This window comes from Hyperoodon ampullatus (genome assembly GCF_949752795.1).
Source record: "Hyperoodon ampullatus genome assembly, chromosome: 12".
NCBI lineage: Eukaryota > Metazoa > Chordata > Mammalia > Artiodactyla > Ziphiidae > Hyperoodon > Hyperoodon ampullatus.
The window spans coordinates 80,410,340-80,437,866 of NC_136925.1; the positions used below are offsets into that span (position 1 = coordinate 80,410,340).

At 38.4% G+C, this 27,527-nt stretch overlaps 1 protein-coding gene across 2 annotated transcripts in view; it reads right to left on the reverse strand.

Moving 5' to 3' along the window:
- Positions 1 to 1,799: 1,799 nt before the first annotated feature.
- The window catches only part of SERAC1 (serine active site containing 1), a gene marked incomplete at its 5' end in the record, with an annotated part of 43,210 nt that continues 17,482 nt past the window's right edge, over positions 1,800 to 27,527 (reverse strand). For both annotated transcript variants that reach the window (XM_079716245.1, XM_079716246.1), the window contains 9 exons: positions 1,800 to 1,986; positions 3,681 to 3,824; positions 5,000 to 5,182; positions 6,365 to 6,462; positions 7,688 to 7,782; positions 8,871 to 9,012; positions 10,312 to 10,462; positions 20,592 to 20,754; positions 22,582 to 22,695. In XM_079716245.1, coding sequence (XP_079572371.1) covers positions 1,850 to 1,986; positions 3,681 to 3,824; positions 5,000 to 5,182; positions 6,365 to 6,462; positions 7,688 to 7,782; positions 8,871 to 9,012; positions 10,312 to 10,462; positions 20,592 to 20,754; positions 22,582 to 22,695 — 1,227 coding nt within the window. In that variant the 3' untranslated portion in view covers positions 1,800 to 1,849. The remainder of the gene's footprint in view (positions 1,987 to 3,680; positions 3,825 to 4,999; positions 5,183 to 6,364; positions 6,463 to 7,687; positions 7,783 to 8,870; positions 9,013 to 10,311; positions 10,463 to 20,591; positions 20,755 to 22,581; positions 22,696 to 27,527) is intronic.

Here is a 27,527-nt window from a genome sequence, read left to right on the forward strand (position 1 = left end):
CTATATTGAGTTTTTACGAAGTGGGGTTTCATTTCATTACTCTAAGTTAATGAACAGATATTCCAGCCATGGTACATCTGCCATGGTTCATGGAAAACGGAAAAAGAAAACGAACCAAGCCTATCTACACCCCTCTCCCCACGTGATCCCATTAGCTAGAGTTTATTGTTGATAGCTAACTAGCACACTCTATAGCTACATAACAAAACAAGTAGTTAAGTCACTTGTTAGGTTTTTGCATAATTAAACAATTAGATGTTGTTAAGGTTCACTGATGCCCCCAGTTTACCCTTCAGATGCTGTACTCCTTTTAGCTTTGACTATCCCATTTACAAATGTCCATCATTTTCAAAATGGTAGACATAAGCTTAACATGACCCAGCAGTTCCACTCCTAGTATATACCCAAGAGAATGGAAAACATGTCCACACAAAAATTTGCACATGAACGTTAACAGCAGCATTATTCATAACAGCCCCAACACTGAAAGAACTTAAATGTCCCTCAACTGATGAATGGATAAACAAATGTGGTACATCCATACAATGGAATATTATTTGGCCATAAAAAGGAACGAAGTCCTACTGCATGTATACATGCTACACCATGGATGAACCTTCAAAACATTATGCTAAGAGAAAGAAGCCAGACACAGAAGGCCACGTATTGTAAATTTTAAAAAACTTGTCATTTATATGAAATGTCCATAATAGGCAAATCCATAGAGACAGAAAGAAGATTAGTGTTTACCAGGGGCTGGGGGAGGGGAGAGGAGGAGTGATTGCTAATGGGTGTGGGGTTATCTGGAGGGATGATGAAATGTTCTGAAATTAGATAGTGGTGATGGTTGCACAACTCTGTAAACACACTAAAAATCAATGAGCTGTGCATTTAAAAGGGTGAATTTTATGGTATGTGAATTATATCTCAATAATGCTGTTATTTTTTTAAAAAGTCATCAGTATGATTTCCTATTTCTCACATGCTGGAGACCAATTAATACCATTTCCTAATGAGCAAGAAATAATGGTATACTTTATTTCGCTAAAAAGAATCTGAGAATCTTGATATTAAATATTGCTAATATATATATAATAGCTTAGAATAGTTTTATTTCACACTCTGATCAATAATGGATTTATTATTATTTCACACTCTGATCAGTAATGGATTTCTTATTATCTGGGAAAAATTCAAAGTATAGGTAGCTACAGTCTGGAAAGAATTATTATAGGCTAGAAATTTTTTAAAAAGAGAAATATTTGTTCTCAGCAATATGAAACTAAAAACTTACAAGGAAATGACCCACGGATGACAAGGCGTGTAACAAAGCTAACATGTTACACAAAAGTTCACACTGACAAGTTTTAAAAACTTACAGCACATGGAAACCCTGACCCAAAACAGAGTCTTTATGTTCTAGTTCATTCTCTCTCCATTTTAAGCACCCTCCAGCAGGCATTTCTGTGGTAAACTGGTGACGGCTCTCCCTTCAGAAGCCATCAGTGCTGCTCCCAGCATGAGCCAGGGACAGTCACAGATGACAAGAGTCACAGATCACATCCTTTAGCCATAGCAGCTTGCTCCCTCTCACCAGGGGCAACATTGCAAAACATAAACTGGCACATATGGAAGTGTTTTAAATCAGAAGAATCCAGTCTAGCCCTTCTTTCTTTGATTGCCACTTCTGGGTTTGTGTTTTACAGAACAATATTCTGTTGCCTGCAACATACTCCAGGCCACATTAATGCCATGATGACTACATTTGCATGATTGCGTAGAGCTTAAAAAGAGAGAACACCACGTTTCTTGCACTGTGTTCATGTGTGAAAACAGAAGAAGACAATTGTCAGTTTCCCAGGTCTTTGGCTAAAGTGTCACGGATGAATTGTAAGGTACGTTGGTACAAAAAAGCATCCTTTTTCTTTGGCTTACAAATGTTCAAATGGTTAACATCCACAGGAATTAGATCTCCAATGCCTAGATCTGAAGAAAACAAAAATGTCAATAAAATTTACGTAAAAATATAAGCTGCCCCGTCAACAGTGAAAGAGGCCAAATGGGTAGTTGTAAATGTTGATTTGGATGTGATAGAGAACCTCTTTTTAAGAGATAAAGGAACTTAGTTTGACTGTAACTAAACTGCATTTGACTAATCATGTGAGAATGGAGTCTCAGTAGGTGTAATTATAATTTTATGCTTTTCTCATAAATTCTGTGTGTGTGTGTGTTTGCTGCCTATTTCCTGATTCAATAGTGAACAGAGCCTGAGCACTGTCACCTTCAAAACGTTTACACACTGCAGGTTATTACTAAGTTATTCCACACTTCTCTGAACCATTTCTATTTCTAGGGCTAATATTAGAAACTTGATAATGAGCTCCCTTGCCCTGATGAAACGAATGGGAACGTCTCACATGAATCCCTTCTATACCCGACCCTCCATGCTCACTCTACTAGGGAAGGAGATGATGTGGTGCTTGAGAGATCTGGTTGAGTTTTTGATGTTTCAGCCTAATCAAGTCCACCTAGATGGAAGTGACAGGAGGTACTAGTGAGGCCAGCCAGGTGAGGAAGTACAGCTGGTGGTTATGAAGGAAGACAGGCCACCTGGTGACACAGAAGTGGTGGACAGAATTATGACAAGGCTATGTCACTACCAGCAGCTGGTCCACAATATTAATTTTGCTTTAAGCTCCCAAAGTCAGCTTAAGAAAACCAAAAACTGGCCACTGTTCTTTGAACTCTTCAGGTTCTTCAACTACCAAACAGCAGTTCCTCACCCTATGGCATATTGCTTTAAGGTAAAGTCTCTTCAGATTCCACTATAGGATATCAAGCCTTTTTCATTTTATATAGATAATAATGAAGTAGGACAAAACTTGTTATGCAGACAGAAGAACCATCTGGCAGGTGTTCCAGACACGCACCATGCCTGGCTGGCAGGAGCTCTCAGTAATGGCGGAGTGCTACCAGGACAGCACCTGACCCAGCCCCCGAAGTGATCAGAAAAGGGTCTGACAAGCAAACTTAAGAGTTCGCCAGGTTGAGGGGAAAGCATTTCAGGGGGTGAAATGAATGGGCTATTTACTATGCTCAGAGTAACACGGGAGGCTATAAGGAGAACTGAGGTTTGGGCTCTGCCCTCACAGAGCCTGCAGTAGACTACAGCGCTCTGCAGTAGCAGGTATTGGTCATTTCCCTCAGTCCCAGGATGAGGAAGACACTGAACTTTAACACTAGTTTTTTTCCTTCAAAATCTCTGTTGCTTGAATATTCCCCATGTATCTTCCAGTTGTTTACTAAGCTTCCACACCTTTAGCTGATTTCTTTAAGGTTCCTGCAGGCGGCTATCAATCTGTTAAATGAAATGCTCCTTTTAATCTAGCTGATAGAAAAGCTCTGTATTCTTACCTTAATGCAGCAGATTTCACTGTTGAGAGCTAACACAGAGTTAGCCAATTAACCTTTGCTGTCTAATCAGTTAAACAAAAGGAGGGAAGGGGAATGCCAAGGTTAAATGTTTGCAGAGAAGTTTTAATCTGTGGCTTAAAAGAATAACAGAATCTAAATCTTCACAAAACTGTCTCCTAAAACCGAGAAACTGGATATAAAGTTGACGTTTATGATTACCACCAACCAGGAAACTAAGGACAAACAAGTTTTAAAAGAGTGAATACCTGCTGATTCCAGGGGCACCACGTGGAGTTTAATCATGCTACCAATGTAGGTTGGTAGTGTTTCTACAAAACTCAGCACCTGGAAGTTTTTATCTTTTGCAAACTCCAGAAAGTCATCCTGTAGTGTTTTAAGTGCAGGAGAATCTGTAAAATTATAGAAAGCGAGATGATTGTAACAAGATCTATTTATCTAGTTCATAATAAAATGCATCAACCTTCCAAATTTAGAGAGGAAATTAGGGTTCTGATTCAAGACGGTGGCTTGTTTATTTTCTCTTCTTCCTAAGAAGCCATTAAGATGAGAGAAAAGGGCTAAAACCAATCTAGAACTTAGAGGCCAGTGTCAGCGGGAGAGTTTTCTCACATTGCTGGCTGACCAGAAGCAGTACCCAGGGCAGTTCAGTGTGTGGGACTGAGGGGGTCCCCCGGTGTGCTGGCTGGCACTTCCACATCCACTCTGAAGCACAGCCTCCCATCAACAGAGCCTGTCTATAATCACAGAGCACCCATCCCCTTCCTGTCCCCCATCCTCAAGTATCAAAGGGCGACCAAGAAGCACCAGGTCTTAGAGGAAAGCCTACCACCTAAGAGAGACAGACCAGGTGAGCAAACAGAAAACCTGGGCACAGAAGACACTTAAAAAAAAAAAAAAAACCTCTAATTAGTATCTTTAGAATGATTTCAAAAGAAAATGGATCACAGAACAAGAAAGAGCTTGTGGAAGATAAAATTTGACTGCAAAAAAATCAAATTCAACAAAAGGTTTGAAAATAAAGTCCAATTACTCTCCATAAAGCAGAACAAAGAACATATGAGCAAAAAGACAATGGTATACTAAAGCTCAAGCCACGGGTCCCAAAATTCTGATTAACAGGTGTTCCAGAGAAAGAGAAGATGCTTATTAACCCCAAACAAATATAGTGCCTTATAATTAATATGAACATCTGTAAAGCTCGTGTATATTTTAACAGTTGATGTTTTTCCAAACTTGTGGAAAAGAGTAGTTCTTTGGTAATTTGGAATAATACTTAATGCAAAACATTATGTAACTTTTAAAATTTTAACTATTTAAGATAGTGTTAAAATTATTGTTATATTTCTTAAGCAGATAATGGCTTAAGAACAAAAAGGGAACGTATCAAAGAAAAACTAACCCCAAACTAAAAAGTTTCCATGATAGTCTAAACACAATTGATGTACAAATAGTAAAATGAGGTAATACAGCCAAGTTAAAACTGTTAGTCAAAACTGTTTTCCTCCTTCTCCTGTATAACTGGTGTTAATACAATGCCAATTCCCTTTAGAAAAAAAAATATTACCCTTGCTGAGTTCTTTGACTTCCAAAGAGGGAAAGAGAAGATAGCGAATATTAACAGAGTATTCAGCCAGGTGGGATCCATGATGAGGGACGCTATAAAAAATTATTCCTCTGGTATTGTTTATAATAGTACTCATTTCTGGCTTCTTAGCGGCTTCCAACAGCATCTTTTTGACAAGAAGACCTAGTCATAGAGAAGAAAAACAAGGCATAAGCTATTTTCCTTCCCTTATTTAAAAAAAAAAAGGTAACCAAGAAATACAGAAAAAGAGATGCTTTCTTTAAAAAAGTTTAAACAATAATTCTCTGTAGTCAACAAACAGGGCCTTAAAATATTAACACTTAGTAATGCTCCCAATCCTCTAAAATATATAGCACAAGACTACGAACAGGTAAGATTCTAGAAACTCATTTGTAAAGCAGATGTTACATCACAGGATGCGCTCTCCCAGAGAAGAGAGGCACTGCATGTTGGGCGTCCATCAATGAAGTGCATGTGCAGCAGCCTGCCTCCCCACCGACCCACAGCAGCCCACTAATGACCGCTCCGTTAGGACAGTGCTGATATTTAAAAAACACATAGTCCTCACATATCCACTGGGGAGAAAACAAAGCTGCTGTGGGAAAATGCACCTAGGAAGGCACCTTCTTTTCTGTCCCCCAACCTGGGCTTGGAGCTGATAGGGAAACGCAAAGGTAACATGGATGGTAACAGTCGGTCTCTGAGGATACAAAGAGCTACATCCACCTTTCTCTCGGCAAAAAGCCCAGACTCCAGAGTCAGCAGTCCTGAGCATTTCATCAGATAAACTAGGCCAAGGACTGCTGAAAGGCCCTCTGCAAGGCGGATGGTGAACATTTAGCACTGGACTGGGAGTGGGTTGGGAGAAGCAGGGGATGTGGCTTAGCAAGCGAGCACTGGGACCAAAGAGGGGACACCTGTGATCACACCACCACTTCTGCAGGCTTCGGCGAGGGGTAAGCAGGCATGCAGGGGGCTGGGGCTGTGGGCACAGGAGCAGTGACGGACTCTGCGGTGGCTGGAGAAACAGGGAAGAAAGGGGGCGGGCCCTGGGACCAGCCAGGAACGCTGAGAGATATTTACAAGTTGGGCTTACATACGCCATGGACAGCTTCTGATATTTACTCATTATCAAGCTTAGTGCTTAACGAAAGCATTAAGTTGTCAAACTCATGTTTTTATATGGTTTTTTACTAGTTGTCCCCTCTTAGAAAAACAAATAGCATGGAAGGAGCCATAGCCAAAAACATTAATTTAGGGGGGAAATGGTCTACCGATAAACAAAATAGCTCGCAGGGCTGACAACCTCACAATGCCTGCTTGGCAACAATGAAACATACTTACCTCCCATGCTGTGTGATACCCAAATCATTGGGCGATCCCCAACACCAGCAGCTCTGAGCTTCCTCAGAAGTTCGTTGCTCCTGAATGCAATGGACTTTCTGAACAAAATGAAAACAGCGGGTATGACAGGAGGCCATTGATTCCCCCTGCCCCAATTTTGCTATCCACATTTTAAGGCAAGATCTTTTGTTTATTGGACCAATTCTACATGCTACATTTTGGAGTCAGGAATACCTCTGTTCTCTCCGGTTGATTCCTGCAATTGCTCATTCCCCATTTCTAACTTAGTCACACTGGCATAGGTGGGAATATTTATGAAACAAGCATTGTTTAGGCATCTAAAACGTACCAGGCAATTTTCACGGGTCAAACTTGGGTCTCACCCCATTGCCCCCACCACTTAGGGTGTGCGTCCCTCCTCGTTAGGTGGCCTGACAAGGATCAGCGGAGACCATGCTGTCCGTTGCGAGTTCACCTGTGGAGTCAGCTGTCATTGCTGTTTAGTTCTACTTGTATTTATGTTACAAACACTAAGCTTTCATCATGTTACTTAGAAACAGCACAAAGCTATTAGAATCAGACTTCAAATAAGTAATTTTCAAACTAAAAGGGAACTCTAAAGCTGTCTGGTCTGGTAGTTTTAAACTGTGTATGTGGAGAATCCTTTCTTCAAAATAAAGGTTTCTGCGAGCTCCTCTGGGTGACCTGGGGAAGGAGCCCTGGGGTCTTGCCCGCTGACCCTCAGCACCATTTCTCTGGCACCTAGGTGGGGGTCATTCGTATATAACACTCAGTTTGATAATACAGATCAGGCCAACTCCCTCCATTTGTAGACCAGACTTCCCAGACCAGGTTAATGACCTAAGATGGCTAGTGAGTCAAAGGCAGAACTGGCTATAGTCTAGGTCCTGAAGCCCAGAAATCGAGCGCTCTCTCCTGTACATACAATTGGCACATACGATGTACAAGTGACATGAGGAGCCTACACTGCTCAGCATCTCTCTTGGCTTCCTTTAGGTGGTATGCTTGTGAACACAAAAGCCAAAAGCCCCAGGTTTACTTCCAGGAATTAAGGAAACTTTGCTCTCGAATCCATGGTCCTTACTATGAGAATAGTTTTAAGTGAACCATGTTAGGAGCCCAACATTGACACTATATCTAAGCCTTATACAGTTTCATTATTTATAGCTAACTTCCTCTATAAGGAAGAGAAGAAAGGTTAGGTTAGTTTTCCATAAGAATATCCTGTCTGTGGCCTCAAAGGTAAAACCCCCCTCCATCCCAGAGGGCCCACTTGTGGCCTGGACCCTTCCCCCCCGTTACCTTTCCATAGGGCACCTTGCTCTCCAGTCGCTAAGGCTGGTGTCATACTCCACAGATATAATTCGGAGAGCGGGACAGTCTCTTGCTAACCACGACTATGTAAAATAAAAGGTACAAAAGGGAAGATATGAATTTCCACTGTTCCACTTATTTCCTAGCAATTGAAATTCGTAACTAAAGGACCCTGGTAATACTGACAACTAGTAAAAGACTGCATTGGAGTAAAGTGTAAAGGTGACTACAAAAAATAACTCCAGCATTTTATCTTTTTGTATCTCTGCTCATAAGGTGATATTGCATAAGGTCTATGCAGGTTTCAAGAGAATATTCTCAATTTTAATCTACTATAGCCAAAAGCAGGGCCTGTTTTTGGAGTCTAGATCAAATTGGCTTTTTGAAAGCATTTAACAGAAAGCTGTGATCTCAAGACAGACAGAAGGGTGTGACGGAGGTTAGAGATTTGACCTGAGAACTCAGATACTAATTACATTTGACCTGAGAACTCAGATACTAATTACAGTTACAGTTCTGTCTCTGTGGATCCGAGGTTTATCATCATCTCCATATTTCAGTGTCACCAGAGAAAGAGTGCCAACCACTCTTTCTGCTGATAAGCCCTTGTGAAGGTGGATAAGGAGCAGTGGGACAAAGCCCCAGGAACTATTTACACATATTTACAGCATCAATTTTCACTGAGCTTTAGGTAAATTTCATTCAATAAATTAATGCCAACGTTTGGGCTCTTTAGAAGAAATAATGTCAAAGAAATCCAAAGCAGAATTACTTCTTCAAAGTCTTTCTATTTTTATAATTATTAAAATCACAGAACTAGCCAGCTGTTATTAATATATTAGTTATTGAATTATATATATATATATTTTTTTTGAATTATATTTTTAACAGAAGTGAACTATTACTGGCCATTGCCCTTTGCCCATTTTTTACTTAACAGAATACTCTTTTAGAGTCATAGAATGTATCCTAAATTATACAACACAGAGTGATAAGCCCAGTTGTTCATGTAACATATTATAAGTGTCCCTAAGGAAAAGAAAAACTGCATGGAAAAAAAAATCCCAGTAAAAAGAGAAAAGTAAGCATGTCACAATAAGGACCCTAAAGGCCGGTGACACAGCAGTGTGTCGGGATAAGGGTGGCCTACCAGAGGTAGCTGCTTCCTTACCTTGGGCCAACATGTTGTGTACTTGGTTTCATCCTCTGAAACCTTTTCAGTTAAATCCCGATCATTGTCCTGCTGGCGCCACGTTTTGAATGCTGCTCCCATAAGGCCATGAATAAACAGGACATCTGCTTTAATGGGCTGACTAACGGGAGAGAGTTTTTAAAAGAAGCAGAAAAAATGCATTATTACTTTGATAAGAATCTACACAGCACTCTCTTTGGATGGTGCTTATTTTAGCAGGTTTATATGACATAAAATAAACTTAATTAAGGCAAGCTTTATAAGCACAGGTTTGCTGAGGAGCCCTAAAGGAGTTCTGGCAAAGACATATGCAGTGTGCTCACTGCTCTCTCTGTAAGGATGGAAACACAGCTAGGCAGGCAGACCAACCAAAATCAACTGTAATGCACGTAGTGGTCAATGAAGTGACATGTCATAGGTTACCCTCCAAAGAGTTCCATGAGAATATTACACAAATCAATAAAAGTATTTAAGAAATTAAATCATATACTAGTGTAGTTTCAAACTCAGTATGCATGAAAAAGACTGTTTTTATCAAGAAAAATGATGTTTATCAGAAAGAGAGCAAATGAGATTTTAAAGTAACATTCTTTCTTTGTATATGATTTAAAAAATTGCAATAGTATATTACTTGCAAGCTATTTATAATACACACCCAATTATGTAACACATATAAAATACATTACCATATTATTTTATTTACAAATTAGAATTAACCAGGAAATCTATTTTTCAAGTTACAAAAAGTTATTGCTATTTTCTGAGGTATTAAAGTGCCTGACAAAAATCTAAGAAATGTGTAATTTTTTCATTGTAGTCCTTTCTATATTTATTGCCTTAGCAATGATACGACTGGAAATAGTGACCAGAAATAACCTTAAGAAAACAAACAAACAAAAAAAGAAATAACCTTAAGAAGGAGTATGAGTCTAATTTATTACAACTTATTCCTTCCGATACATGCTTTTATAACCTCGCCTAAGCTTTCTCTAGTCCCTTGAGTTCTAGGCCCAGGCTGATTTGGTTGCCTGCATATAATAATGTCCTAGCTCCTTCTCATCCAGATCAACCTCTACAACCCTAATCAGTTAATAACTTAGATTTACATGAAAAATGTAATGAAACAAAGAAGAAATATGCATTACAGAGTTTATGTGAGACACGTTATAAAAGGTGAATGCAGCCTTCCTGAAGGTAAGCCGCTGGTATAAAATAACCCTGGTAATTTAGCTAGTTCCATACTTTCACGACAGCTTCCAATTCTTCTGAGGTTATTAGGGGCAAACTGTTTCAGTAAATAAGGTATTTGACTTATTTGTAAGGTATTTCACTTATCTAAATTATGCAGAAAGAAGTTAGAATATTAAGCCCTTGAAGCATTACATCCCCACAGGGACAAAGCGGCTCTACCCGGCCTTACCTTGTGCGGTACTGGGGGTGCAGCACGTACACGCCATCCTGGTACTTATCTTGCACAGTCTCTCGGTCTAGATTAGCCAGGGTTCTGGCAGCGTGTGAGGCCTCCATAATGTGGTGGGACTTTATTGCTTCTACCAGTATGGAAACCCAGCCTGGTGAAAAGAACATATTCCCTAAACACCAGCACTAATCCGTCTCAAACTGTTGAGAGGTTTCAGGCTGAAAATGATGGGAGGAAGGCAAATCTCAGCATCTGTCTACGAGAAAAAGCCCTACTACCACAATTACATTCTTCCCTAAGGCCCCCTGGGTCCCACAACACAATGCCATGATGTCCCCAGCCAGGTACTCCTTAGGGATCTCAACGAAGGTTAAGAGCCATTTTCTTTATTTAGAAAATCTAACAGAAGTTGTAATTACTAGAGATGAGGCCATAAATGGTAAGAAAATGTCATATTTTGCTTTAGCAAAAATTATTAAACTCAGTGAGTTAACACTAGTTATTTCATTCTGATTGGCAGTCATTTTAGCAGCCCTTAATAATACACATGAGTGAGTAGTTTCTTAATAATGAACTTGTTTGACAGACAAAAATCTTATAAAACCTGAGGTTCAGGAAGGAAAAACTCATTTTTTTAATTGAAGTCTAGTTGATTTACAATGTTGTGTTAATTTCTGCGGTGCAGCAAAGTGACTCAGTTACACCTACATATACATCCTTTTTCATATTCTTTTCCATTATGGTTTATCTCAGGATATTGGATATAATTCCCTGTGCTATACAGTAGTAACTTGTTGTTTATCCATTCTATATGTAACAGTTTGGAAAAACTATTTCTTAAAGGGAGACAAAGAAATACTTTGTGCGGTACAATTTCATTTATTTTTTATGTTTTTGTTGTTTAAAACAGTGTATTGCTTTACAAACATAAATATGAGGGCAAAGTTTATGCTTGCACGTGCATACACACACACACACACACACACACACACACACACACACAAACACACAAAGATCTAGAAAGAGGCACCAAACTATTAAAGTCACTGCCTCTTAGGAGGGAGTTGGGGTTGTGGAGGGCTCTGTATAAAGCTGGGTTTGATTTTTTGCTGTATCTGTGTTCTCCGAAGTATTTACAATGAGAGTCTATTCATGCATTATTTAATTTAAAATAAAACAAAATATGGGCTTTGAGGTCAGAGAGACTTGAGCTCAAATTTCTGTCCCTTGCTTACTTGCTATGGAAACTCAGTCAAGTTGCGTGGCTCATTTGACCTGAAGGAAGGTTCTAATAAATTAATCTATATAAAAACTGCCATTTCCAAGCGCAGCAGGTGCTCAATAGAGAGCAGCTTGTCCTCATGTCATCCTCCCACTTTCTGTGGCAAAAGTGTTGAGAATCACTGTGATGATAGGAGGCCATTATTTAATAATCCAAAAGAAATTTCAGACCCAATAATTCTTTAACAATACTCTAATTTGTAATATTAGAAAATCCCTCCTCAAAATCTGTTATAGAATGCTTTATAATAATTGTTTTAAAATTCTACCTATAGAGATATACAAGTATGTTATTGGTATGTACAAAAATATGGCTTTATTTATTTATTTATTTTTTTGCGGTACGCGGGCCTCTCACTGCTGTGGCCTCTCCCGCTGCCGAGCACAGGCTCCGGACGCGCAGGCCCAGCGGCCATGGCTCACGGGACCAGCCGCTCCGCGGCATGTGGGATCCTCCTGGACCGGGGCACGAACCCGTGTCCCCCGCATCGGCAGGCGGACTCCCAACCACTGCGCCACCAGGGAAGCCCAAAAATATGGCTTTATTTTTAATGGAGTCACAAGAAAGGAGACACAAGAGAAAGCATGGCACAAGCCATTTCTACAGCATTTTTTAGTTGCCAAAGTATTTTTACAATGCCTGAGATGCTTCACCTAATGCTCCTTGGAAAACTTGTGTCTTTCTTAAATATTTACTGTTTTTTAATTACATAACTTCTGAATACATTTTAATTGTAAAAATAAACAAACAAAAATAGCACTTAATAATGAACATCCCACTTTAGCACTCCCATCATTTCCCAATTCCCACTTATATCCTCAGAAGTAATCAAAGTTAAAAGTCTGGTGGACACCCTTCCAAACTTTTTTAAAAATTCAGTTACATACCTATAATTTATACATATACACTATACCTCCATATGCTTTTTTTTTCTTTTTTTGCCTAAATGGAATTATACTATTCCTACTGGCCTGTGACTTGATTTTATACTTCAGCCATGTACACAGACCAGTTACCAATAATGAAATTGAATCAGTAATAAAAAAAAAAAACTTCCAACAAACAAAAGTCCGGGACCAGACGGCTTCACAAGTGAATTCTACCAAACATGTAGAGAAGCATTAACACCTATCCTGCTCATTCTGTTCCAAAAAATTGCAGAGGAAGGAATGCTTCTGAACTCATGCAAAAAGGCCAGCACCACCCCGATACCAAAACCAGACAAAGATATCACAAAAAAATAAAATTACAGACCAATATCACTGATGAACATAGAAGCAAAAATTCTCAACAAAATATTAGTAAGCTGAATTTGATGACACATTAAAAGGATCATACACCATGTATCAAATGTAATTTATCCCAGAGATGCAAAGATGGTTCAATATCTTCAAATCTATCGGTGTGATACACCACATTAACAAACTAAAGAATAAAAACCATATGATCATCTCAAAAGATGAAGAAAAAGCTACTGACAGAATTCAACAGCCAGGGGACTTCCCTGGTGGTGCAGTGGTTAAGTATCCACCTGCCAATGCAGGGGACATGGGTTCGACCCCTGGTCCAGGAAGATCACACATGCCACAGAGCAACTAAGCCTGTGTGCCACAACCACTGAGCCTGTGCTCTAGAGCCCACAAGCCACAACTACTGAAGCCCACATGCCTAGAGCCCGTGCTCCGCAACAAGAGAAGCACCGCAATGAGAAGCCCACGTGCAACAAGACCCAACGCAGCCAAAAAAAAAATAAATAAATTTATTTAAAAAAATAAAATAATAAAAATAATTCAACATCCATTTATGATAAAAACTCCAAAAAATGGGTATAGAGGGAACATACCTCAACATAATAAAGGCCATATATGACAAGTCCACATCTAACATCATACTCAATGGTGAAAAGCTGAAAGCATTTCCTCTAAGATTAGGAACAAGACAAGGATTCCCACTCTCTCCACTTTTATTCAACATAGTTTTGGAAGTCCTAGTCACACCAATCAGATAAGAAAAAGAAGTAAAAGGAATTCATATTGGAAAGGAAGAAGTAAAACTGTCATTGTTTGCAGATGACTTGATACTTTATACACAAAAAAATCCTAAGGTGCCACCAAAAAAACTAGTAGAGTTCAACAATGAATTCAATAAAGCTGCAGGATACAAAATTAATATACAAAAATCTGTTGCATTCTATACACTAACAATGAACTGTCAGAGAAATTAAGGATTTACCACTTACCACTTACCATTTACCACTGCATCAAAAAGTATAAAATACCTAGAAATAAACCTACCTAAGGAGGTAAAATACATGTACTCGGAAAACTATATATAAGACACTGATGAAAGAAACTGAAGATGACACATACAGACAGAAAGATATACTGTGTTCATGGATTGGAAGAATTCATATTGTTTAAATGACCATACTGCCCAAGGCAATCTACACATTCAATCCAATCCCTATCAAAATACCAGTGGCATTTTTCACAGAACTAGATCAAATAATTTAAAAATTTGTATTGAAACACAAAAGACCCTGAATAGCCAAAACAATCTTGAGAAAAATAAACAGAGCTGGAGGAGCCATGCTCCCTGACTTCAGACTCTACTACAAAGCTACATTAATCAAAACAGTATGGTACTGGCACCAAAAGAGACATACAGATCAATGGAACAGAATAGAGAGCCCAGAAATAAACCCACACACTTACGGTCAATTAATCTGCAACAGAGGGGGCAAGAATACTCAATGGAGAAAAGACAGTCTCTTCAGTAAGTGGTGCTGGGAAACTGGACAGCTACATGTAAAAGGATGAAATTAGAACATTTTCTTACACCATATACAAAAATAAACTCAAAATGGATTAAAGACCTAAATGTAAGACTTGAAACCATAAAACCCCTAGAAGAAAACACAGGTGGAACACTCTTTGACATAAGTCATAGCAATATTTTTTTGGACCTGTCCCCTAAGGCAAAGGAAACAAAAGCAAAAATAAACAAATAGGACCCAATTAAACTTAAAAGTTTTTGCACAGCAAAGGAAACCATCAACAAAATGAAAAGACAACCTACTGAATGGAAGAAAATATTTGCAAATGATATGACCCATAAGGGGTTAATATCCAAAATATATAAACAGCTCATAAAACTCAACATCAAAAAACCCCAAAATAACCTGATTTAAAAATGGGCAGAAGACATGAATAGACATTTTTCCAAAGAAGATGTACAGATGGCCAACAGGTACATGAAACAATGCTCAACATTGGGAAATGCAAATCAAAACCACAATGAAATGATCGCTTCACACCTGTCAGAATGGCTACCATCAAAAAGAACACGGCTAACAAATACTGGCAGGGATGTGGAGAAAAGGGAACGCTTCTAAATTGTTGGTGGGAATGTAAATTGGTGCAGCCACTGTGAAAAACAGTATGGAGGTTCCTCAGAAACTATAAACAGAATTAGAATATGACCCCACAATTCCATTCCTGGGTATATATCCAAATAAAACTAAAACACTAATTTGAAAAGATACATGCACCCCAATGTTCATAGAAGCACTGTTTACAATAGCCAAGATATGGAAGCAACCTAAATGTCCAGCAGTAGATGACTGGGTAAAGAAGATACAGTGTGTGTGTGTGTGTGTGTGTGTGTGTGTGTATATATATTATATATATACACATACACACACACACACACACACACACACACAATGGAGTACTACTCAGCCATAAAAAGAATGAAATTTTGCCATTTGCAACAACATGGATGGACTTGGAGGGTATTATGCTTAGTGAAATTAGTCAGACAACAGAGAGACAAACACTGTATGATACAACAGAAAGACACTGTATGATAACACTTATATGTGGCATCTAAAAAATAAACTAGCGAACGTAACAAAAAAGAGACGTATGGATACAGAGAACAAACTAGCAGTTACCAGTGGAGAGAGGGCAGGGGGGAGGGGCAAGATAGGGGTATGAAATTAAGAGGTACAAATTACGATGTATAAGATAAATAAGCTACAAGGATATATTGTACAGCACAGGGGATATAGCTGATATTTTACAATAACTATAAATGAAGTATTATCCTTAAAAACTGTGAATTAGTATGTTGTATATCTGAAACTTCAGCTATACCTCAATTAAAAAATACATTAAAAAAGAAAGGTAAAGCACAGAGAAAAAAACTTTTTGAAAAGACATGGACAGAGTCTCAATGACCTGTGGAACAGAATCAAGAGATTTAATATACATAATTGAAGTCCCAAGAGGAAAGAAGAGAGAAAAAGGGACAAAAAAAGAACAGCTAAAGATAGACAAGCTGGAAAGTTTCCGAATTTGATGAAAAACATCAACTCACAGATTCAGTCAGCTCAGTAGACCCCAAGCAAGATAAATATAAAAATAGACTAGGCACTTCATAGTCAAACTGCTGACAATCTAAAAAGAAGACAGGAAAAAAGACACATTTCATATAAGAGAAGAAAAGCGGGCATAAGACTTCTCATCAGACAACACACACACACAGAACATGGGGACAGAAGCCTGCTCTTGGTGTCTTGGAAACATGCCCCCAAATTGCTGTTTTGTTATCAATAAAAGGTTGATGTTCGGCTTGGGTCAAAAAAAATAGAGAGAATGGAATGATATTTTTTAAGTGCTGACAGAAAAAAGTAACACACTGTCAACAAAGTACTCTTTATCCATGGAAAATACCCTTTCCCTGGATAATAAAATAAAGGCAAAGTCAAGACATGTTCAGAAAATGAAAGGCGACAGAATTTGTTGCCAGCAGATCCAGGTCTTTAGGTTGAAGTGAAATAATATCAGACACAAATTTAGATAGAAAAGAAGGAAGATGAGAGGCAAACATAGGCAGAACACTCTATGACATAAATCACAGCAAGATCCTTTTGGACCCACCTCCTAGAGAAATGGAAATAAAACCAAAAATAAACAAATGGGACCTAATGAAACTTCCAAGCTTTTGCACAGCAAAGGAAACCATAAACAAGACAAAAAGACAACCCTCAGAATGGGAGAAAATATTTGCAAATGAAGCAACTGACAAAGGATTAATCTCCAAAATTTACAAGCAGCTCATGCAGCTCAATAGCAAAAAAACAAACAACCCAATCCAAAAATGGGCAGAAGACCTAAGTAGACATTTCTCCAAAGAAGATATACAGATTGCCAACAAACACATGAAAGAATGCTCAACATCATTAATCATTAGAGAAATGCAAATCAAAACTACAATGAGATATCATCTCACACCAGTCAGAATGGCCATCATCAAAAAATCTAGAAACAGTACATGCTGGAGAGGGTGTGGAGAAAAGGGAACACTCTTGCACTACTGGTGGGAATGTGAATTGGTACAGCCACTATGGAGAACAGTATGGAGGTTCCCTAAAAAACTACAAATAGAACTACTATATGACCCAGCAATCCCACTACTGGGCATATACCCTGAGAAAACCATAATTCAAAAAGAGTCATGTACCAAAATGTTTATTGCAGCTCTATTTACAATAGCCAGGAGATGGAAACAACCTAAGTGCCCATCATTGGATGAATGGATAAAGAAGATGTGGCAAATATATACAATGGAATATTACTCAGACATAAAAAGAAACGAAATTGAGCTATTTGTAATGAGGTGGATGGACCTAGAGTCTGTAATACAGAGTGAAGTAAGTCAGAAAGAGAAAGACAAATACCGTATGCTAACACATATATATGGAATTTAAGGGAAAAAACTGTCACGAAGAACCTAGGGGTAAAACAGGAATAAAGACACAGACCTACTAGAGAATGGACTTGAGGATATGGGGAGGGGGAAGGGTAAGCTGTGACAAAGTGAGAGAGTGGCATGGACATATATACACTACCAAACGTAAGGTAGATAGATAGTGGGAAGCAGCCACATAGCACAGGGAGATCAGCTCGGTACTTTGTGACCACCTAGAGGGGTGGGATAGGGAGGGTGGGAGGGAGGGAGTCGCAAGAGGGAAGAGATATGGGAACGTATGTATATGTATAACTGATTCACTTTGTTATAAAGCAGAAACTAACACACCAAAAAAAAAAGAGCGCTGTATATTATAAACATATAAATAAAAAGTTTTCTTATGTTCTTTAAATATCACTTGACTGTTAATACAAAAATAACAACAATATATTGTGAGGTCTATAACATATGTGGTCTATAACATATTATGGTCTATAATTATGACAATACCACAAAGGATGGCAGAGGGTATAAACTGAATTATACTGTTGTGAGACTCTCACGTTATATACAAAATGGTATAATATGAATTTAAGATAGACTGTGCAGGAGAAAAAAAGAAACAAAAACCAGAGAGGGGACAAACTGCAAGAGCAAGACAACAGACACAACCAAACAATATCAATAATTACATTAGAGCTAAAGAGACAAAACACTTCAATTAAAAGGGATTATCAAGCTGAACTTTTTAAAAAAGATGCAAGTATGTGCTGTCTTAGAGATGTACTTATTTTTAGTCACAGAAAAATGAAAGCAAAAGAAGGGAAAAAGACAAAAGATATGCAATGCAAACAGCAAGCATAAAAAAAAATAGCCAGTATGGCTATTTTAATACCTGACAAAGCAGACTTGAAGAAGAGGAGTATTACCAGTGATAGAGACAATACTTAATAATAAAAAAATGAACATTTCACCAGGAAGAAAAATCTGATAGAATTAAAGGAGAAACAAATTCACAATCACAGTTGAAGAATTTAACACGTCTCAGTAATTCATTAAACTAGACAAAACTCGGTAAAGATCTGGAGAAGATTTGAATAATATGATCAACCAACTTGGTTGAACTGTTATGTATAAAACACTTCATCCAACAACTACAGAATATTCCTTCGTTTCAAGTACACACAGAACATTCACCAAGATAGACCATAAAATGGGCCATCAAATAAGTGTCACATTTCCAAAAACTAAAATCTTACAGGGTGTGTTCTTTGAATGCATGGAATATTAAACTAGAAATCAAAGACATACGATATCTAGAAAGCCATTAATATTTGTAAGTTACGCAGCACACTTTTAAGTAACCCATGAGCCAAAGAAGAAACCATAAGGGAAATTAGAAAATATTTCAAACTGAATAATGATGAAAATACAATATATCCAAAATTTGAGGGATGCATCTAAAGCAGGTTAGAGGAAATTTACAGCTCTAAATACCTATATTAGAAAATAACTGTAATGACTTTAAAACATGTCTTCAAATCCTTTTGACACCATTCATTCTCATCAAGAGGTGATGGGTCTAAACCCCTTCTAAATCCCTTCTCCTCAAATATGAGCTAGCCTTAGTGACTAACTTTTAATCAACAGATCATGGCAAAACTTACTTCCAGTGCTTGATTATAAAAGGCAAAAGAGCTCATACCTGTCTCTCTCTTGGAACATTTGCCCTTGGAACCCAGCCATCAGGCTTTAAGGAGGCCCAAGGCGAGTGTTGAAAGAAGCCAATGCCCCCAGCCCCGGCTGAGCTCCCAGCTGAGAACCAGTACCAATTTGCAAGCCATGTGCATGAGCAATCTTCAAAATGTATCCTCCATCTCACAGCTGAGCTGCCCAGCTGATGCTGCATATAGCACATAAAGGCCCTCCCTACTGAATCTTGCCCAAATTTCAGATTCATGAACAAAATATATGGCTGCTGTTTTAACCAGTGAGTTTTAGGGTGGTCTGTTACACAGTAATAGATTAACTGAAACAAGAAAAAAGGTTAAAATCAGTGATCTAAGTTTCTACCTTAATAATCCATAAAAAAAGAGGAACAAATTAAACCAATACAGTAAATGGTCCTTTATAGAAAAGTCTGCTGATCCCCGAATCAGATTTCAGCAAGTTAAAAACTTCTGCTGATCAAGACACTCTTAAATGTAAATTCAAAAAAAAAAAACCCAAAAAACAGAGCGATACAAGAAAAAAATGTAAATTCATCGTTTCTAATGAATATTGTTGAACATATGCATGTATATGTGCACACAGGTATGTATATTTATTTGTGTATATGCATACATATATTTGTATATATCACCCTGCTTTTTCCACTGAAAGAGCCCAGAAGCAAAGACACCCCAGGAGCAATAAGCACATCTAGACAGTACCCAGATCTTGGTCTCTAAAAATCATTCTCTACTAAAAGGAAATAGGATTCTTTGAACAAATGAGCCTAGAACATCTTGTTATACTGGAAAGTAAGGAATGCCTCCCAAAATGATGTGGGCATACCAAAGGACACAGGAGCCAATTTGCCGGGCTCCTACTAACCAAAGCTGAGACAATCTGGCATCAAATTATTAAGGACAGTAATAAGTTGTAAACTATTAAAAAATAGGAAACCATGTGCGCATACTGATAGGGAGGGAGGGAGAGAGAAGGAAAGGAGGGAGGAGAGGGAAGAAAGGAAGGAAAGTGAGAAGGAAGGAGAGGGAAGAGCTCTTGCTTACAGTAGAATGCCAGATGCTGAAAAGTAAACGAGGAAGGGATGCTGCAGTTGGAAAATCATCGTTGTGCAACCATCATGATAAAGACTGGATCAGGCAGGAATTTTCATCTAAAGTACCTCCCCACCGGCGGTTTATTAGTTGCAAGGGGGAAAATCAATTACACAGTGGACTTCTTTTTAGTCTTACTGTGCCTCTTGGTTAACCAGATCATATAAAAGATAAACAATTAGATGGTCATCATGGCAAAAACTGCTCTCCTGTGACTGTCCACACACTGATGAGCTTAGGTGTGGACTATCCATGTCTCAAGCAATTCCTTGCCCTTCTAAAATGACATGCTCTAAGGACCCAAAACTAACCCTAAGCAAAGTCTTAAGCCTATTGAAAAATTAGCGTAGCATGAATGAGGGGTGGAGGTGGGAGAAGAACAAAGGACTGGATCCAAAATACTCGGTATGTAAAGTTGTTACCTGAGCGAACTATAGTAGAATGAAGATGTTCATTCAAAGCCATATTTCCAAGGATACGCATTATATTTCTCTGTACTTTAGGACAGTCCTTGTGAAGTTCGTACAGCCTCTGCAGTAGTTGTAAGCCTCCATTTGCTTCAATTTTATCACAATGTGTGGGTATCTAGCACAATAAATTAATGAAAGCTCACTTTATGTTGCACAGATTCACTAACCAGGTGACACAGCATGCTGGTGGGCAGCCAGGTGGCTCCTGCTCAAGGAAGAGACCCAGAGAGACCCCCCCAAAACTCTCAGCTCAGCTCAAATAAATAAGCAAACCCTTATCTGTGTGGGAAGTGCTTTAAAATCACTGAAAAATTAAGGCCACTAGGACTTGTGACATTTTTATTCTTAAAGTTATTCTGCTTAGTTCTCGGATGTAACCACAATGTCGTTATTACAGAATTGTTTCAATTTATACTGATACTTTGATTGGCTTGAAACTACCTTAAAAGGTTCTCTACCCTTGAGAAATCTGCACCTGATAACAGGAAATAATCCCCCTGTGTAAGTGGCAGATTTTGCTTCTGCCTATAAGAACTCCCATATAGAGATAAGCAACATCTGTGGCCCTACATACTACCCCACACAAGCCCACAGCTATGGGGCTCTCCTCAAATTCAAGAGTTGGAATTTTTTTTTAAAGAGGAAGAGCAAGTAAAAATTAAAAAGAAAGAAAGAGGGATGTGAATTTTTAATGGAGAAAAGAGATAAAAGAAAGCCAAAGGAAATATATACATTAAGGTAAGGTGACATAACTGACCAACAAGCCATTACAGTCTGCCAGCGTCACCAGCACAGCCTTACCTCTCCCCAGCACTTAGTTTTATCACCTATGTGATATCATGTCATGTATATGCAATGATTTTCATTCTCTAAATTTTTATAAAATTTTACCACATTTTATATGCATTTAAAAAGTATGCCTTTTAGACATGTATCAAGTGAGATAGGTAATATGTTGAGAAGTTTCTGGAAAGGTAACTATTACATTCCATGCACTGGACATTCTACTGCAGATGCACCTATTGTTTCAGAAATCAGTCTTAAGTCACAAAAAATCAAGCTTACTTTCCCACATTCCCTTTTTAGTGTGTTACCACACTAATGACTCTGCTTTGTGCTCGATTCCTAACTCCACCCGTGGGAACTGAGATGACCAGAGAGCACCATGCTTTTGTGCCATGTCTAATGGTTCCCAATTAAACTGGAGCGTTTAGAACCTCTAGGATGGTGTTTCTCATGATGTGGGATGAACCAACTACATCGGCCTCACAAGGGATGCCTGTTACAAATGCAAACTCCTGGACTCCACCTCACATCTACTAAATTACAATTGCTAGAGGTGAGCAGGAATGTGCATTTTTAACATGCTTCCTGGATGATTTTTATGCACTGATGTTTGAGCACCACAAAGTTTGTTGCTTTTTTCTTTTTAAAATCAAACTATGATGATAGAAAAGTTGTCATACTGCCAAAAAAATTTTTAAATCATTGACATATGTATGCTATGGTTAAAAATCAAGACTACGGTCAAGTAAATACTTTTTCCAAGTATTTGCCTTTTTTCTATCTTAACACATCTTTTGCAGATATTTTACTGGAAATTAACTCCCTGGTAATATTACTTGTAAAAATTATCTAAGAAAGGTAATGCAAGACAGCATAACACAAAGGTAAATGCCATATTTAGACAACAGGTTGCTTTATGTGCAATTAAGATTAAATCCATTTTTAGAAATACTTAGCAAAAGTGAAATTCATGTATTGTTGCTAAATCATGATTATCAATTCTGACAATTGAGAAAAAAGCAGAAATTTAAAAACAAGTGAAAAGCTTTTTTTTCTTTTATAAAAAATGAGAATTATTTCCCTTGAATGAACCAACATGTATAATTTTTTCAATGTGATCATAAAAAGTAAACCATATTTTGAAAATGTAAATTACCTCAGAATGCTTTACTAAAGCTTCCAAACAGAACATTTCCACTGTAGCTGAAGGAACTTCTCCAAAACTTTCAGCATAAGGAAGTCCATTTCCTCCAAAACACCATAAACCACCCTGAAAGTGAGATAATTAAAATTCTTAGTGAAAAAAGTGTCTAATGTTTTTTGTTTGACAAAAAAAAATCTCTGTACTATATACAGTATTAGAACGAACTAATATGTAAGACTCAAAATATTCTGGAAACTTACAGGGAACTTTCATTATGCAAACTGTTGCTAGACTAGAAAACATATGGAATTATTCTTAGAAGAGAGCAGTCTTTGAGACTTTCTCAATTCTTTCCTCTGTGTCCTCTTATCTGAAAGTACAGAGACTAACACATAAATCTTTACCCAGTAAGAAAAGCCCAGAGCTGAACAAATGTTCTAGTGTCAGATTATGCCAGTTGAGTCTATTTAAAAATCTATCAATCAAAATAACAGAAAAGGCATTACTGGAAAAATTTAAAATAAAGACAATGATAACAATTATCAGAGAGCTTTTAATTAAAAAAAAAAAGGGAATTCCCTGGCGGTCCAGTGGTTAGGACTCAGAGCTTTTGCTGCCATGGCTTGGGTTCAGTCCCTGGTCGGGTTCAGTCCCTGGCCGCGTGGCACGGCCAGAAAAACAAGAGAGAGAGCTTTTAATTTTCCTTAAGTTGAAATTCAAGTTCACATGGAAGAATAAACAGAAGAGTTAGGAAAATTATGAAACAGAAGAGTAGCGGGGACTAGTCTTAATAGATATTAAAACATAAGAATAAATGGGGAAAAGAAAATTTCAACTATTACCACAGATCAGTAACATGCAATAATCTCCTAAAAATCAGTGAGAAAATACCAACAAGGCTATAGAAAAATGAGCAACAATCATAAACAGTTCTTAGGAAAAGAAATATAATGCCTCTAAAATAGATAAGAAAGGATATTTTACATCTATCAGACAGGTGGGGAAATAAGACGTTCTCATTACCCTGCTGCTGGTAATATCAACGGGCTACTTCTATGGAGGACAATTTAGCGACAGCTGTCAAAATTACAAGTGCCCATGCCCTTCAACAATTTATCCTACAGGACACTCACACACTGGCAAAGTGATATAGGTACAAGTTTGTTCATTGCAGCTCTGTTTGTAAGAACAAAAGATTGAAGCTCCCTAATGTCCTTCAATAGGGGGTTGGTTAAATAAAGGATGGTAGGTACAATTATACAATGGAATGCTATGTGAGTCTCTTCATATATTGATATACATCAGTCTCTTAAGTTAAACCCTTAGGTGAGAAAAAGAAGGAGCAGAGAGTGTGTACCATATGCTACCATTTGTGTAAAAAAGTGTGTTAACTACATGTGTATATTGGGGTGGGGAGATACAAGGAAGATTTATTACTGTATCTTCTTTTGAAGCGCTTTGTATTTGAACTAGAGGTCGTAATTGTGTGCACACAGACCACCTGCTGGCAAAAGAGGACAACTACAAGGTAATGTCTTTCAAAAATGTATATATAAAGCCCAGTGTTTCCTGTAGGAAATACAGTCCATAAGTTTCTGCATTCTGAGTTAATTTATAGGGTTCATGGTTCAGTAAACCTAGTAAATGTTCAAAATGTTTGGCCACTCTAATTCTTATTCATGCTGTCTTCTCTGATACAATAATCTTCTTTTTTTCTGATTTTAAACATGCTTGGATCTCAAAGATTCACGCTACTTAAATGGAGGATTGGGGGCTTCCATGGTGGCGCAGTGGTTAAGAATCCGTCTGCCAATGCAGGGGACACGGGTTCGAGCCCTGGTCCGGGACGAAACCACATGCCGCGGAGCAACTAAGCCCGTGTGCGCCACAACTACTGAGCCTGCACTCTAGAGCCCATGAGCCACAACTACTGAAGCCCGCGCGCCTAGATCCTGTGCTCCGCAGTAAGAGAAGCCACCGCACCGCAATGAAGAGTAGCCCCCGCTCACCGCAACTAGAGAAAGCCCACATGCAGCAGGAAAGACCCAATGCAGCCAAAAATAAATAAATTAAATAAATAAAATTTTAAAATAATAAAATAAAATAAATGGAGGATTGGGAAGGGCTAACTCATTGACAGTCCTTGCCTCCTCCAGCAGAGATAAGGGTAGAGGGTGGACTGGTGGGCTTTGGGGGGTGGGAAATTTTTCTTAAAAACCTACCACCACAACCTGCCTCCCTCAAAGCCCTCTCCTTACATCACACCTTCAAATCACCTGACCTCTTTCCAACCTAAATGTTCCAAGGAAAGAACAGGGAGAAGGAAGAGAAAAACGATCCAGGATTTTCATTTTTCTTGATCATTTTTAAAGTGGGATATAAGAGTGCAGTTCCCATTTTATCCTTGTTGGCAAAGCTTTAAGTTATTTGTGAACTGGCAAATTGTGTGGCAGTAAGAAGCATAAGGAAAAAGGAATAAATAAAATGTATAAATCCATAGTGTGGTCATACAAAGTATTTTCTAACTCCTAACACAAAAGTCAATATACATGGGTACTGCTTCTTTATCACTGGATTAAGATATACTGAAAAACAATTTCTTAAGGATCAAAGAAATCCATAGGAAGAGGTGGAGAAAGTGACAATGTTAAAAATAATAATAATGGGTAAGGCATAAAAATGAAAAGGAGACAATAATAATAAAAGCATAAAAGGAAATGTCAACTAATCAAGTTAATAAAGAACTTATATCCATATTATATATTAATTACAGGTATATAACAAAGCTTTTTATGTATCATTTTCTTATGATACTCAGAGACACAACACTACTATGAGTTGACATGGTATTTTTCAAATGCATTTCAACAGGTTTATACCAGCCAAATAATTTAATACATAATAGGTATTTTCTTACCATATAATCTACCTTCCAATTAAACATAACCCTTAGAGCTATCTCTGTTTTCTGTCATACAAAAATGCTTTGATTCACAACAGAAATATGCCAGTTATTTAAGTATATATAAGTTTGTGTACAGCTGGCTCTTTTAGCAATGTCATGATTCATCCATTCATTATTCAATAAATATTTATTGAGAGCATATTGTGTCCGAGGTACTGTACTTGGTACTGGGGAGATTATAAGAGAAATCAGAAGAAGAAAGAGAAAAACAGAAGAGAAAAACAGAAATAAGCAAGCAAATAAATATATAAAATAGTTACAGAATGGGAAAAATGCTATGAAGGGCAATAAATGCAATAAACATTTGAGATAAAGAGGAAGGTCTCTCTGAGGAGCTGACAAGCAGAGATCTGAGGGACAAGAAGGAGGCAGCCATGGGACAAGCCGGTGGCAAAGCAGTCCAGGCAGAGGGAACACAAGTAGATACACAATGAGCAAGTTCAAGGAATGGAAAGAAAAGGCCAGTGTGGCTGGAGCACAGTGTGCATGAGGGAGGGAGGGGAGGGTCAGAAAGGTGGTAAAGAAACAGAGTCGGGCAAGCTGATGCTGAGGCCTGCTAAGAGATGCAATGTCTGAAAATACTTATTCTGCTACAAACACTTAGAACTGAGCTGGGTTTGCTCTGTCTCTGTTACTTACACTTGATGAGCAGATTTACCCATAACCAAAGTCGGAAGGAGGGAAGGTACAGGGAGTTCGCAGATGACCATGATGGGTTCATCCCAACAGAAGGAATCCCTGATCTGCGCGGCTGTACATCATGAGGAACTTGCAGAACCTTGGAAGCCTGTCCATCCCTCTGAAAGCAAGCTGCATAGTCTCCTGTTTTGTGTAAGCATCCCTGTAGGTTTCCACATCCTCTGGCATTAAAGAAATCTCCCATCCTTAAACCCCATCTATTGGCATCTTCCTCTCAATCACAACCCATTGCTATACTTACGCAGATGGATGTTAGAAGTGTCTTGATGCAAGGACTTCAGACCTTAATGGCTTAGCTGATTTCAGAGAGACTCTGGGAAATTACAAGGGAAGATGATAATACTAGAAATGCAAGATTTTAGCTGGATTGTCCTTAGCCAAGACCATAAAAGCTTTACGATGGGAAATCATTTCAATGCACCATACCCACTGTTCTCTTGACTCCAGGCAGTTTGCTACATTAGATCAAAAAGAAATCATAATTAAAATGTCCAAACTTCTGCATCCTTAGGCTCTAGGTCACATTCACCTGAGGTCCTCTAACCGATGTTGAAACTGGAGACAAGCTGACTGATGGGGAGTGTCCAGATGGTAACAAAAACCAAAACAAGACTGAAACCCGGATCCTGACATCAAAGAAGGAGCAATCTTGATAGTAATATCTGGGATAGTAGAAGACCAAGGACCACCCTGGCCCATCCCCTGACCTCCCACCAGAACTGCAGTCAACAAATTCCCAGGCAGATCTTGGATAGCTACCAAGGCTTTAGATGTGGAAGGAGGTGACAGATGTGGGAGAAGTACTTTCACTGACCCAGTTCTCCCAATGAACAGAAAGAATAAAAGGAGGGAAGGCAAATTATTGCCAGGGTGGGTGGGGAGCAGGGAGGATGGGGAGTTTTGATACTGCTTCTAGTTGTGGTTGTGGGCCCCTTTGTTTTAATATGCGTGAGAGCTAATCTCTGTGTTTCTTCGTAAAAAGTTACAACCTTAGAGCTCTGCAACTTGTGCAAACTAACAGCGTAAATGACGTTCATTCTAAAGCATGAGTTTGTAACCCAGGTCATCCTTAAGGGTCTGGGTAGATAGAATTCAGGGGAGGATGTAAGCTTGGCTGGGAGAAAATTACATCTCTATTTTCCTAACACTTAACTAAATTTTTTCATTGTATTCAATTATAAACACAGACAATAAACCACAGAAACAGCAGCAGTCTGTGTGACTCTCAACAACAGAAAGCGCAGCTACTTCCCCACCACTTGCTGCAGCTACCTGGCAAGAACATTATGCTCCT